Genomic DNA, 14,589 nt, shown 5'->3' with positions numbered 1-14,589 from the left:
TTAAAAACAAAAACACATTTCTGGAAACCACAAATTACATGTTCTTCCATCTTTTCTTTTAAAAACAAAAATAATAACTGTAAAGTCCAGTTCCCAAACATCCTTACCGACGGGGTGACGGTGCTCTTGCTCGGGAGGGGGGTGTGTGTCTCTCTACCGGACAGAGCTCAGATGTGGGTGGGACAGCTGTTTGACTTCCCAGCAGCTGTGCCTCGTCACACCAACACGTACTCCCTCTTTCAAACACACACCGAGTTGCAGCTTCCAAACCCTTAACCTTTAATTATCATTTAATCCGTGGGATTATGGGACCAATCCCAGTCTTGAGTTCAAGACACAGACCAACACACACATGGAAAATCACATTCATCAAAACGCCGGTGAATACCTGACATTATATGGTGGTCTTCAGTCCCCTCAGCTACATATCTGTAGGCCTACTTGCTTTGTCCATTCTCCAGTCACAGCACACTCCTCTCACCTCGAACCCACCAGGACATCAAAGGAAGATATCACAGAAACAATTGATGTAGAACTATTTCAGGGTAATTGTAACCCTGTGACTCATATTCCTGCTGTCGTCTCCTGCTCTATAGCCAAGGAAAAAGCCAGTGATAATCTCATTAACTGTCATGGCGGCCTTCTGTGACGGACTACAGGGAGGAGAGGTGACTCGGGTCAGGTCACACAACTGTTGGTTGTAGAGTTGATTCCTGAGTTGAGGTGTTTTGCATGGTGATGGGGCCAATATTTATGAATCTGAATATGGTTGTTTCTGTTGATTTTTTATTTTAGACCCTGAAACAACTTTCTCAGTTCAGCATCGCATGCACCCATTTCTTAAAGGGTAATTTAGTACCCCCACCCTCCTTGAAGACTTGACGGTGACGCTGAACGCTAATACATAATTTCCTGTACATACACATCCAATAGACTGCTTATCAGATCTCATTCTACAGATTTGGCGCACGTTGACAACGGCAGAAGCACCCTTCATATAACCTACATATGACCAACTACTGTAGTCGACCTACTACTGTATTCATAATGCAATCCACCTACTAAAAAAGCATTTAAACAAACAAGGACACACATATTGATTTTTTGTGTGTGGTTTTAATGGGTAGAAAAGCAGTCTTAGTACAGGCGCTGGGGCTTGCCCATGGTGCTCTTCACATAAAGGGCGCGCACGTTCTGCCAGTTCTTCTTCAGCAGCGACACCAGGAAGTTGACGGCCAGGTGGATGTTGTAGACCAGCTCCTCCTCGGACATCTTCACGTGACCCACGGCCACGGCCAGACACAGCACCTGGGGACCACGCGCAGGACAGGTGTGTGTGAGCCAAAGAGCTCATAAGCATGGTCACACTTTTTGGAGGTTGCAGAAAGCGTATAATCTATCAAGGTTCTACCCATCAAACCTCTTATATGCATGGTGGATTACTGGAAAATGACTAAATAGCTCCTCCATCGTCCAGGACTCCTACCTTCTTCATCTGGAACTTGATGGTGGACTTGACCTCGTCCACCTTGGTGTTCAGGTTCTCGTTGTGGGTGAGCAGGGAGGGGAACTTGCCGGCCTTGTTCAGCCCGGGACCGAGGATACGGGGGATCTGCTTGATCAGGGACTCGGAGGCCAGGAAGGCGTCGTACTTCTTGGCTGTTGAAGGGGAGAGAGAGGGGGAGAGAGAGAGATAGGGGGAGAGAGAGGGAGGGGGTGGAAGAGGGGGAGAGCGGGGGAGAGGGAGGGAGAGAGAGAGGGGGAGAGAGAGAGATAGGGGGAGAGAGAGGGAGGGGGTGGAAGAGGGGGAGAGCGGGGGAGAGGGAGGGAGAGAGAGAGGGGGAGAGAGAGAGGATCCGTTAGAAACGACGATTGAATGAGCTGCAGCGCCTCAAAAGGCTCGTGGGTTCAGACCATTCCCACATTCCTCCAAGAGCGAGGAAATCTCCACGGTACGTTGAAAGCACAGCCCACGTTGAAGGTCTAAACACATCATCTAACGCGGGAGAATTCACATCGTCGCAGGGTTTGTTCCCGTCACATTCAGCGGCTCGTTCCGCTCACCCAGCTTCTTGACCAGCTTCTTGTTCTTGTTGAGCTTCTTCAGGGCCTCGATGTCCATGTGGGGCATGTCTGCGGCCTTGGCCTCGTCACAATGCTGCTGGTCTCCCAGGACGCACACGGAGAACTTGGGCCTGGGGGTGGTCTTCAGCCTGGGGGAGGGACAGACAGACTGTTGTGACACCAAAAGGACTAAACGAGGAATCGACTAACCTTAAACGAGGAATCGGCTAACCTTCAACGGCTGTGTCTCATAGTCGATTAGCATTAGCATTATCCATCTTAACTGGTATGTGTTGTACTAATTTGTAGACTAAACTGGGAGTAGCGTCTGACAAGTTAGTGTGGGATAGGTAGACTGCTAGTGTACAATAATGTATATGTAGTTACCAGTGAATGCATGCAAGCATCAACAAAATAGCATCTGTTCAGATAGCCGGTTTTAACAGATTAACGTGCATTCACACAGGCCGCCTAAGAGGCCCAGCTAGGCACACAGCTCAGGGGTCTTACCAGGACCGCACCGACTGGCTTCTCTTCTGGAACTCCACCAGCAACACCATTTTGTTTAGATTAAAATGGTCGGCTCAAGGGGGGGCACGAAGACCCGCCCCCGTCTGCCTCCCCTCATGTTTTAAGACCCAGGGTAGGGGTCCGTCTGCTGGTTCCCTCAGAGGGGGTTCAGTCAGACTACCCAAGACACTTCTGTACCGCCCGCCCCAAACAGTCCCGACAACAATTTGGTGTGAATGAGTGAGATTATGCATGACTTGAGTGTGAGATTAGGTGATTGAGTGTCCAGATTGAGACGGCCGAAATAGGGCCGGATCAGGACTGAGAGGGGCAGACGGACAGCAGGCTGGGTGGAAAGAGAGAGAGGCCCAACCTGACGGTGCCAGAGAAACGCTTGTCCTTCTGGGGATCGTAGTTCTTCAAGCTGATTTGGAGCTCAACAGACTCCGTAAACCTTTAGGGGGCGACAAGACGGGGTTAATATCACCAGAAACCAAGGTAAACATCTAAACTCTGGAGCAAGCGCTGGTCTGGGGCCTGGTGGTAAAGTGTCAGGTACCGAGGAGAACAACATTCTTCAACGGTCACATCAATGCCACCCTAGGACTTTTGACAGGTCCTGTCAAGCTCCACTAAATACGTCTGAGTAATCAATCCATCAAAATAACAGGTTACTGTATCTAGTTACCACACATGCAGGTGAGCACCTCCAAGTAAGAGACCCAATAAAGTTGGTAGAAATGTGACAGCAGAAGCAACAGCAAATCTAGTCGCATAATTGAGTAAAGGATGTGGTCTTACTTTCGCGGCTTAACCAGGGCTCCCGCCTGGACCTCCTTGACCACCTCATACAGCATGTCCCTGGAAACCTTGCTGTACACATAGAAACACACGTCATTAGCTGTTAAGTCAAATAGTCAATATTCATAGCTGGCTAGTTACGTCCCCATTAGAGTAGCTGACGCGTCTTAACTTGGTTTATAAAGCACTGAATGGTCTAGGGCCAAAATATATTTCTGATCTGCTCATATGCTATGAACCATCCAGACCCCTCAGGTCGTCTGGCACAGGTCTGCTTTCTGTCCTCAGAGTTAAAACAAAACCTGGAGAAGCAGCGTTCAGTTTTTATGCTCCACATATCTGGAACAAACTTCCAGAAAACTGCAGGTCTGCTGCAACTCTTGGTTATTTTAAAACAAGCCTGAAGACTTTTCCTTTTGCCACTGCTTTCTAAGAGGAGTTATGTTTATCAGTATACTGCACTGTAACTTTTATTCCTATATTCTATTTGTCCTGCTTTTTATTTAAATGTCTATATTGACTTGCTTTTTGTTTTAATGCTTTTAATTTGTCCTGCCTTTTGTTTTAAATGTCTTTAATGTCTTGCTTTTTGTTTTAATGCTTTTAATGTCTCATGTAAAGCACCTTGAATTGCCCTGTGGCTGAAATGTGCTATATAAATAAACTTGCCTTGCCTTAACCAGCTGCGTCAGATAAGCCGTGTTGCATCGCAATGGACCGAGAGTGACAGGCACCGACTATTTAGCCAACTGAATGCAAACGTCAAACTAATAACAAAAACTATCAACAATGTCTCAATGTCCATCGTTTATTGTACGTTTGGGACGCGTTGATCACACATCAATTTAGATTTAAAACGTTGGATGGACATGGATTCGTCAGGGTATTGCTCACTAACTAGCTAGCCGGATAGCCTAGCTACTACTACTAACTAGATACAATTGCAAACTACGGCGTTCACGTCAAAAAGGAGCATAGTCGTTGTTTTATGCCACGTATATGGCAATAAGGACATCCTTTTACGCTTCTTTTACCATCTAGAAACGTATTTATTGAAAATCGTCCTCACCTCATTTTTGCGGTTCAGCTCACGCCGACAGAGCACTGGAAAGAAAGAACGGAAGTCCGTCGCAGCATTTAAACGTAGTTCCGTGACGTACGACATGAGCTACGTGTGGCCATATTTGTAGTTTAGTCGGATAGACAGGTTTCAAGATTCAAGACCAGTTTATGCGCCACAAGGAATACAAGGAATTTGACGAGGGTAGTGGCATACGCTGATGGAGACGACATAGGACAGAGTGCATGAATGACAGGACAGAACAGTGCAAAGACATGACAGTGCAAATGCAATTACAAAATACAGTGCTATACAAGAAACAATATAACCAATAAAAAGAAAGGCAGAAATGCCAAATTACACGATATATACAGAATGTAGTGTGGTGAGTTTATGTACAGTGTGAGTGCAGAGCGATGTTCTATATTTATGAGTGGTGTGTGTGCCATTGTGTTATGTGGTACACTCGAGTGCAAGTGGTGCAAAGGGTATAGGGGGGGATTCAATCCTTGTTGATCAGTCTGATGGTTGTGGGAATAAGCGTTTTTTTGTGGCCGTGGCCCCATTCCTGATGGGCCGCAGTCTCCTGCCAGAGGTACAAAGAGACTGTGAGCGGGATGGGAGGGGTCAGCCCACAATCTCTCTGACCCGTTTCAGGGCCCTGGAGGCGTGCAGGTCCTGGAGGGATGTCCAGTTTTGAGTTGACAATTCTGTCTGATATCAGGCTAACTTTAGGGACATTTTGCACCCATCCAGAAGTTCACAAAGGATTTTCTTCTTTAGGGATTAAATCTGACAAGGGAGGCAGAGCTCCTGATATCCACCCTTACCTGCTTTGGCTGTGTAATCTGAAATCCCATTGGGACTCAGTGCGAGTGGTTCAACGTGGGTCAAAGTGCACACAGTGTGACAGAAAACGAAGAAGCTGTATCTATATCCTGTGAGAACATCTGCGCTGTAAAGACAATGCAAGGCTCGAAGTCAAAATCACCGCCCACTGTTTGTGACTGGAGTCGGGTTGCTAACTTTGACACAGTGACATTCCTAACCTCATTCCAAACACAACAGGGGAGCTTAAGCCTTGAGCTCCAAACACGTGTCATATTCAGGGTTCCCAGGGATTGAGATGGAAGCCTGGGTGTGGGCGTCCCGGTACAGACACAGACCCCCCTGGTGGTCTTCGAGTCCAGACTTGAGCTCTGGTCCTGGAAGACAATGGCTGTAGGGGGTCTCTGGGGGGGGGGGGGGGGGGGTCATTGTGCTCAAGCACATCTGCAGAACACATCACTCTGGCCGCTCTCACCAGGTTCACATGCAGTTCACACACACACACACAGACACACACAAACATGCCACACACACACACACACACACACACACACACACACACACACACACACACACACACACACAGTGCAAGTCACGACAAAGGAAACACTGTCTTAGGAAGGAAGGGGCCTGCCAAGCTGTCAACCACCTGAAAATATATATATGCGCGCGCACACACACACACACACACACACACACGCGACAGCTAATACCAAATGATGTCTATGTCTAGGGTAACTACTGAGATTACCCTAGACATAGACATCTACATTGAACTACATTACTGAGATAAAACAATGTCACAATCATTGAATTCAAGACCATCAAAGTTTAATGCGGATATCGAAGGGGAGGAGGCGTATTCAAACAATTACCCACTGGGTTTTATTCAACCATTTTAGGGTAGAAGGTAGAAATCCCATCTTTTTCAAACAACAGTTAACACCTGTGTTCATACAGAGGTTGGATGCGAGGTGTTGAACGCGATCGCTGTAGACCGTATAATACTTAACCTGTGATTGTTTTTGTGTTCATTCATTGGTATGTAAACTGAATCCAAACATCAACCATTGAGACTTGAATGAACATATTTTCCTAGGATACAAACATTGCATACTAATAATAATTTGACATTACATGGCAACTTTTACAATTCAGTAACTCTGCATAACAAAAATGTTATCAATTTCTATTCATCCCCTCCCATTAGGTTACAGTCATGCTAATTTGGCGGGAATCCAGAGAGAGTCATTTGAACTAACAGAGGTGACAGACATTGCCATGACCTTTGAAGATAAGTAGAGGACCAAATCAGTTTTTGACAAGCGATAAAGAAATTGGCCAGTTAACGTGGTGTAACCAGAGCAGGTCACTGTCAGTTGAAATATCAATGAGGTACCACATGAAATCCATCACATACAGAAGAATGAAGTTGAAATAGAAAGATTAGAAGCTTTGATGTAACTAGTCAGTTGTGTTAAATATAAAACGATGATTTAAAACTACAGAATGGTCTTTGAAGTGTTTTTTCTAGAGGGATAGATATTTGGCACCCTCTCATATCATTTCAATAGGCAGGGAGCGGGTCTATTGTTGTGCTAAAATACAAACTTTTTTGCTGATTTAAAATGTCATAAAATGGTTCAAATAGAAAGATTTGCTGACCTAAAGAACAAAGAAAGCACTTTCCTCACGTGACAAGTTGGTCCCCCTGTAACCCAGAATTGCTCTACTACAGTATTCTGTTTGATATTTTGACTAATACCACAGACACATCAGTTGCCACTTCATTAGGTAGGATCTATAACTGCCCAAAGCCTTATCCTCCAAACGGCCAATCACGTGGCTGCAACTCATATAAAGCATGTGGACATGGTGAAGAAGTTCAGCTGTTGTTCTCAAACGGACAAGACGTGTGATGTAAGCGACTGACTGTGGTGTGATTGTCGGTGCCAGACGTGGCAGCTCTAGCATCTCAAACACAGCTGCCCAGCTGGGATTCTCACACTACAGTTCACTGAGAAGGGTGCGATAAACAAAAACCGCCCAGTGAGCGGCAGTTCTGAGGGCGAAGACGTCTTGTTAATGAGAGAGGTCAGAGGTCAACGGCAAGACTCGTTCAAGCTAACAGAAAGGCTACACATGTGTGCAGACTGCAGGCGCGGGCACGTTGTTGAATCCATCATGTCATGAATTCTGGCTGTTCTGGAGGCAAAAGGGGCTACTACACCATACCTAATAAAGTGGCCACTGAGTTTATTTGTAGCACTGCTTTTTTAACCCTGGCCTTTCCAAACTTTTTAAATATGCTTCCTCCACTCCAGAAACCCGAGACTAAACTAAAATAAATTGATCGGGCAAAATCAATATGACAGAAACTGAAGTACACGGCATGATGCTTTGCCTTTATCTAGTCAATACTTGTCAATCAGTGCTGAACTGAAGGGAAGGACATAGGAAATATTTAAAAAAAGAGATCCATCTTGATAGCATTAGAACATGATCACCAACAGTATGCTAGCTATGCCATTGGGGGAGGGGGGGTGGGGGGGGGGGCAGAGATTGTTAGCCAGGAAAGCTAAAGAAAATCTCCACAGGAAGCAAAAAAAACAAGTCTATGAAAAAAAGACAAATAATACTTCAAATCATACACAAATTAAGTAAATCTTGAATAAACATTTTAAGTAAAATCAGGCAATTAAATCTTACACAAGACCCTGTGATCAGGTATACATATATATAGATATACTGTATATACTGTCTCTTTCACAGTTTTATTAGAACTCAGTATCCCATGGTTTTAGACCCAACAGTTGTATACAAAGAGAGAGAAAAAAAATCATCATTAAAGGTTTGAGGTTAGGAAGTTGTAAGAATCTACAAACGTGGCCATTGAGAAGTACGACCAAGACATGAGGTTGTACTGGTGCTTCCGATGGTCATGTGAGAAGAGATGAACAATCCAGTGTTGTATGGGGAGGATAGCGTGTATCTGATCAAGGCAACTACGTCACTTTAAGTGCTCCAAAGTCCCATACAGGGGTGACAGCTCATCCCCACACCCCTGAAAATGTGTCGGGCACATTTGGCTTCCTGGATGTCTTTGCAAGTGGGGCTTGGAGTCATCAATCAACCCTGTTTCTTGTTTTTTAATTGGCTGCTAGGATTCAAGGATATTTGGGGTATGGTGAGATTAGAGGACATGCAATCAAGTGAGACACATAAGCGGGGATAGGCTAGAAAACCGCATAAGGGGGGTAGCTAGCTAGAGGATAATGAGGGGTATAGCTAGGTATAACTAGTGACTGAAGACATTCGTCCTGATTTTTTCGCTAAACGTGGGTGGAAACAATTTGAGAGATTGGGAAAAAAAACGTGCATTGCAGAACCAATCCAACGTCTTTAGGGCGGTCCTTCCTAGAGATCTTGAAAGTCTGGCATCGCGAGATTAGGGTAAAGATAGCTAGAGGATAATGGGGGGTTAGCTAGCTAGAGGATAATGGGGGGTTAGCTAGCTAGAGGATAATGGGGGGGGGTTAGCTAGAGGATAATGGGGGGGTTAGCTAGCTAGAGGATAATGGGGGGTTAGCTAGCTAGAGGATAATGGGGGGGTTAGCTAGCTAGAGGATAATGGGGGGTTAGCTAGCTAGAGGATAATGGGGGGGTTAGCTAGCTAGAGGATAATGGGGGGGTTAGCTAGCTAGAGGATAATGGGGGGTTAGCTAGCTAGAGGATAATGGGGGGGTTAGCTAGCTAGAGGATAATGGGGGGTTAGCTAGCTAGAGGATAATGGGGGGGTTAGCTAGCTAGAGGATAATGGGGGGTTAGCTAGCTAGAGGATAATGGGGGGGTTAGCTAGCTAGAGGATAATGTGGGGGGTTAGCTAGCTAGAGGATAATGGGGGGGTTAGCTAGCTAGAGGATAATGGGGGGTTAGCTAGCTAGAGGATAATGGGGGGTTAGCTAGCTAGAGGATAATGGGGGGTTAGCTAGCTAGAGGATAATGGGGGGTTAGCTAGCTAGAGGATAATGGGGGGTTAGCTAGCTAGAGGATAATGGGGGGGTTAGCTAGCTAGAGGATAATGGGGGGGTTAGCTAGCTAGAGGATAATGGGGGGGTTAGCTAGCTAGAGGATAATGGGGGGATTGCAGGCTAGAGGATAATGTGGGGGGGGGGGGGGGTAGCTAGCTAGATGATAATGGGGGGATTGCAGGCTAGAGGATAATGTGTGTGTGTGGGGGGGGGGGGGGGTAGCTAGCTAGATGATAATGGGGGGATTGCAGGCTAGAGGATAATGTGTGTGTGGGGGGGGGGGGGGGTAGCTAGCTAGATGATAATGTGGGGGAGGGGGTAGCTAGCTAGATGATAATGGGGGGATTGCAGGCTAGAGGATAAAGTGTGTGTGTGTGTGTGTGTGGGGGGGGGGGGGGGTAGCTAGCTAGATGATAATGGGGGGATTGCAGGCTAGAGGACCAGAGGGGGTATGGGGCAGTAGCTTATCCATGTGGTAACAGGCATTTAGAGGAGATGATTAACATGGAGAGCTGAACTGGTGCACCCATGGCTGGTTATTGAGTGTGTGCTTCACGTTTGCAGAGAAACACACGCCCTAACCATAATAAAAAGGTACAAGAAAGTTTTTGTACGATACCAGTCTTCCCAACCAACCTCCTTATGACCTGTCAACATGTCTGTCATAATATAGAACAGAGCCTGGTAACTAATGCTAACCCTTCAACAAAGGATTAAGAATGATGTTGACCATTGTATAAAAAGCCCCACGTCGCGGGGGCAGAGACTACAAAACGTATTGTATAAAAATAGCAATGTTGATTATCCATTGAAAAAATAGAGGGGGGAGAAAAAGAAGAATCTGGGTATTGTCGTTTTTGGGTGTGCCATGCGGGTATTCTCCTGGAATACTACTTCATAGACTACACCTTGAACAGTCTTGGAGACGGACAGTCTTTGTAACTGTATCTGCTGTTGTCCATGAACATAAGAAACCCTGGTAGACAAATTATTAATTTTCAGAGTCAAGCACGTTGCAGTGTGCTTCCATCGATTTCAACAGCCCACTCTGTCCAACGCGATCCGCTGTAAGTGCATATCTGTGTATGCAAGTGCTCTACACTCTACTGCTGTTGTGTTGTGCAAATTCGTGTACCACCGCATCCTTTGGAAACTTGCAGACCGAAAGGAGCGGATTGGTTGATTCCACATGGTAACAGCTCCACCGTGCCCTCTGATAGGCTGGATATAACTCTCGCTGTGTTCTTTAACGCATGCCCTCTTCTGATAGGCTGATACGTAACTCCGCCGTTCTGAGCAATATCCTCCTTGCGGGCGGCATCTCTCTCTTGCATCCCTGATTCCCAACCAGACACAGACACAGAACATGCTAGTTTAGCCCTAGCGTGGTCCAGTTTGAGTCGGTACATGGCCCGTCAGTCTAGTCCAGCTCGGGTCAGACACAGCCTCCCGCCTGGTCCGAGGTCCGGATCGGGTCCGGATCTGGTCAGGCGCTGTCCGGCGGGTCAGTACATGTCTTTGTAGATCTCCTGCAGGAGAGGGTGCAGCGAGGTCTCCGACTCCGTCTTCTTGATCTTCTGGACCAGCTGGGCGTTCTCGGTGACCAGCTGCCGCAGGTCGGCCATCTTCTGCAGCAGCTTGGGGAAGAGGTACATGGAGTCGGCGTGGTTGACCTGCAGGTGCTGGTCAAGCGCCTGGAGGATGCCGTCCTGGATCTCCTCCACCTGACGGATGTTCATCAGCCCCGGCCGGTCTGAGGGGAGGCGGAGAAGAGGGAGAGGAGGAGAGGAGAGAGGAGGGGAGGAGAGAGAGCAGGAGAGGATGAGGAGAAGAGGAGAAAGGAGGGGAGGAGAGAGAGAAGAGAGGATTGGAGGAGAGGAGGAGAGAAGAGGAGAGAGAAGAGGAGAGATAGGAGGAGGAGAGAGAAGAGGAGAGATAGGAGAAGAGGAGAAAGGAGGGGAGGAGAGAGGAGAAGAGAGGATGGGAGGAGAGGAGAAGAGGAGAGGAGGAGAGAGAGAGAAGAGGAGAGAGGAGGGGAGGAAAGAGAGGGGGAGAGAGAAGAGGAGAGACAGGAGAAGAGGAGAAGGGAGGGGAGGAGAGAAGGAGAGAGGAGGGGAGGAAAGAGAGGGGGAGAGAGAAGAGGAGAGACAGGAGAAGAGGAGAAGGGAGGGGAGGAGAGAGAGGAGAAGAGAGGATGAGAGGAGAGAGAAGAGGAGAGAGAAGAGGAGAGGAGTAGAGAGAGAGAGAAGAGGAGAGAGAAAGAAGAATTGGGGAAGAGAGGAAAAGGGGTAGGAGAGAGATAATAAGCAGAGGAGAGAGAAGGGGAGGAGAGAGATAAGGTCAGTATTTTATGGAAGGTTGCCAGCTCATTAAACCATCATGTCTGTCGTAGAGATAAAAGCAACAGGAGAGAATAAAAATGGCCGGCCTGTAGCAGCTGGTCACCAAGAACGCAAATGAGTGACATCACAAACATCTCCTGCTCTACTTCCTTTCCGCCTAGACAGTGCTGCTGTACCTCCACACAGAATGATGGCGGCGACGAAGAGGGCGAGGTCGCTGTCGTCCAGCTCCAGGGCATTGAACTTAACCGCAAACTCAAACTTGGGCTCCATGATCTCGCTGAAGGGTTTCCGCAGGCTCCGTAGGAACTCCCTGGTCACGAAGCCCTGGCCGTTGGCCACCAGCAGCCCGTCCTTGTTCATGAGCGAGGGCAGCATGGCGAAGATGGCCTCATGCACGCCATACTTTAGCAGTGTCACCTGGGGGCCGGAGGGGGAACAGCAAGCATGCTAGCCATTGTATGACACTGTCACGTGTTAAAGGGCAATGCTCGTTTTTGACAACCTGGACCTTATTTACGACATATTATAAGAAGTTTGACTCACCGAGATCACTTTGGTGTAGTTCGGAGGCCTGTAGAAGAAATTTAAAATCCAGCGCGAGCCAGTATATCCATGTAATGACGGTGATCGGGGCACCGAGAATGCAGTTTCTCAAAATCTATTTTCGGCCGCTAAACGGTTGTTTTCATCAATCAGATTGGATGAATCGACAGTTGAGATTCCTCAACGCGAGGCATTGTTGTGGTTTTCATATACGGGGTCTTTAGCCTCTGTAATATGATCTTTACACGCCTTTCCCCACTTGCTCCAGCACGCATGCGCACAGGCCAGCGCGCAGACTGGCTATTCTCCTGCTCACATTCTCTGCGCTACGATCGGATTGTTGCTGACGAATGACGACGACAATATTCTCGGCACCAACAACGATCGTAGCGCAGAGAATGTGAGCCGGAGAATAGCCAGTCTGCGCGCTGGCCTGTGTCATTACATGGATATACTGGCTCGCGCTGGATTTTAAATTTCTTCTACAGGCCTCCGAACTACACAAAAGTGATCTCGGTGAGTCAAACTTCTTATAATATGTCGTAAATAAGGTCCAGGTTGTCAAAAACGAGCATTGCCCTTTAAGCTGATTCTCTCCCAACACAGCTGGCTAGAGGCTGCGCAGACTACCACAACTAGCTTCTGTGTTTAACGCACGCTGGCTGAAGGCTACACAGACTACGACAAAATGGCTACCGCGTTTCCGCTGCCGTTCGTTTTTCGCCGCACCTGGTCGTTGAGGAAGAGGTCGACGAAGCCCGGGATGCTCTTGGCGAACTCCGTGAGCTCGCGCACCGTCTCCACGGTCGTGCACTGGCAGCGGTAGAAGACGTGCACGCCGATCTCCTTGTTGGGCGGCGTGCCGTTGATCAGCTGGTTCCACACCAGGCCGTTCTCCGCCTGCCACAGGGTCTCCATGTCGTGGATCACGAATGGCTGGAAGGAGGGAGGGAGGGAGGGAGGGAGGGAGGGAGGGAGGGAAGGAAGGAGGGAGGGAGGGAGGGAAGGAGGGAAGGAGGGAGGGAAGGAGGGAGGGGAGGAGAGAAAGAAAGAGTGTTTTATTCGTCCGTCAGGTAGACAGCACTGAGTAACCATTTAGTTGCCCTCTGCGTGATTTACTGTTCAAGCGCAGTAGAATAACCCTACCTTATATTGCATTACAGTCGTTAAGCAGACACTTTGATCCAAAGCAATGTACAATATTTGCATTTAACCGTTTAACGTAGGTAGTCAGTGTACTACTACTCGCCAGAACTCACAAGTGCATCTGAGATATATCAAACTCGCAGAAAGATGTAATAACAACAACAACAATAATAACAATATTAATAATACAATAATTATAACAACAACAACAACAACAATAATAACAACAACAATATATTGGATATCAAAAAGTGCCTTTCTCTAACTCAAGGACACTGTACAGGACATGTAAATGATGTAAATGAATGTAAACGAATCCCTGCCACCAGATGTCACAAGCTACTCGTGCTCTGCGCCCGTTTCTAGCGATCACCCAGACGGCGCAGCGTGCGCCATCTTGACTCGCCGGTCCCGTCGCCCGGCGTGAGCCTGCGGCCGGCTGCGGGACTTCAAGGGGGGTCATCGTCACGCCGACATCTGGCCCCGCTCTCCCGACCTCTCCCTCGGAGACACAACACTGATAACGCGTCAGGGTTGATCCTCTCAGACACCGCGCCCGGCACAGCTGTGGTGTGTGTGTGTGTGTGTGTGTGTGCGGCTGGTTGTGTGTGCAGGCTGGTTGTGTGTGTAGCTGGTTGTGTGTGTAGCTAGTTGTGTGTGTAGCTGGTTGTGTGTGTAGCTGGTTGTGTGTGTGCTGGTTGTGTGTGTAGCTGGTTGTGTGTGTAGCTGGTTGTGTGTGTAGCTAGTTGTGTGTGTAGCTGGTTGTGTGTGTAGCTGGTTGTGTGTGTAGCTGGTTGTGTGTGTAGCTAGTTGTGTGTGTAGCTGGTTGTGTGTGTAGCTAGTTGTGTGTGTAGCTAGTTGTGTGTGTAGCTGGTTGTGTGTGTGCTGGTTGTGTGTGCGGCTAGTTGTGTGTGTAGCTAGTTGTGTGTGTAGCTAGTTGTGTGTGTAGCTGGTTGTGTGTGTAGCTAGTTGTGTGTGTAGCTGGTTGTGTGTGTAGCTGGTTGTGTGTGTGCTGGTTGTGTGTGCGGCTGGTTGTGTGTGTAGCTAGTTGTGTGTGTAGCTGGTTGTGTGTGTGCTGGTTGTTTGTGTAGCTGGTTGTGTGTGTAGCTAGTTGTGTGTGTAGCTGGTTGTGTGTGTGCTGGTTGTGTGTGCGGCTGGTTGTGTGTGTAGCTAGTTGTGTGTGTAGCTGGTTGTGTGTGTAGCTGGTTGTGTGTGTAGCTAGTTGTGTGTGTAGCTGGTTGTGTGTGTAGCTAGTTGTGTG

At 47.8% G+C, this 14,589-nt stretch overlaps 2 protein-coding genes across 3 annotated transcripts in view; both read right to left on the bottom strand.

The window, feature by feature from the left end:
* Positions 1 to 1,096: 1,096 nt before the first annotated feature.
* Positions 1,097 to 4,494, bottom strand: LOC311315297 (large ribosomal subunit protein uL1). The gene is made up of 6 exons (XM_084445935.1): positions 4,445 to 4,494; positions 3,376 to 3,447; positions 2,948 to 3,028; positions 2,065 to 2,213; positions 1,487 to 1,659; positions 1,097 to 1,308 (listed from the first exon to the last, which is right to left on the bottom strand). Exons 1-6 carry the CDS (start codon positions 4,447 to 4,449, stop codon positions 1,138 to 1,140), a joined length of 651 nt encoding a protein of 216 aa, XP_084302061.1. The 5' UTR covers positions 4,450 to 4,494; the 3' UTR covers positions 1,097 to 1,137.
* A 5,065-nt stretch (positions 4,495 to 9,559) lies between these two features.
* Positions 9,560 to 14,589, bottom strand: part of pparda (peroxisome proliferator-activated receptor delta a) — a 29,266-nt gene continuing 24,236 nt past the window's right edge. The window contains exons 6-8 of one of the 2 annotated variants that reach the window (XM_084445433.1): positions 12,912 to 13,118; positions 11,813 to 12,056; positions 9,560 to 11,047 (exon numbers count right to left, since the gene is read on the bottom strand). In XM_084445433.1, coding sequence (XP_084301559.1) covers positions 10,800 to 11,047; positions 11,813 to 12,056; positions 12,912 to 13,118 — 699 coding nt within the window. In that variant the 3' untranslated portion in view covers positions 9,560 to 10,799. The remainder of the gene's footprint in view (positions 11,048 to 11,812; positions 12,057 to 12,911; positions 13,119 to 14,589) is intronic. The other variant, XM_084445434.1, reaches the window with a different exon arrangement.

This window comes from Borostomias antarcticus, assembly GCF_949987555.1.
Source record: "Borostomias antarcticus genome assembly, chromosome: 11".
Lineage (NCBI taxonomy): Eukaryota > Metazoa > Chordata > Actinopteri > Stomiiformes > Stomiidae > Borostomias > Borostomias antarcticus.
This window is presented reverse-complemented; position numbering and strand designations above follow the sequence as displayed.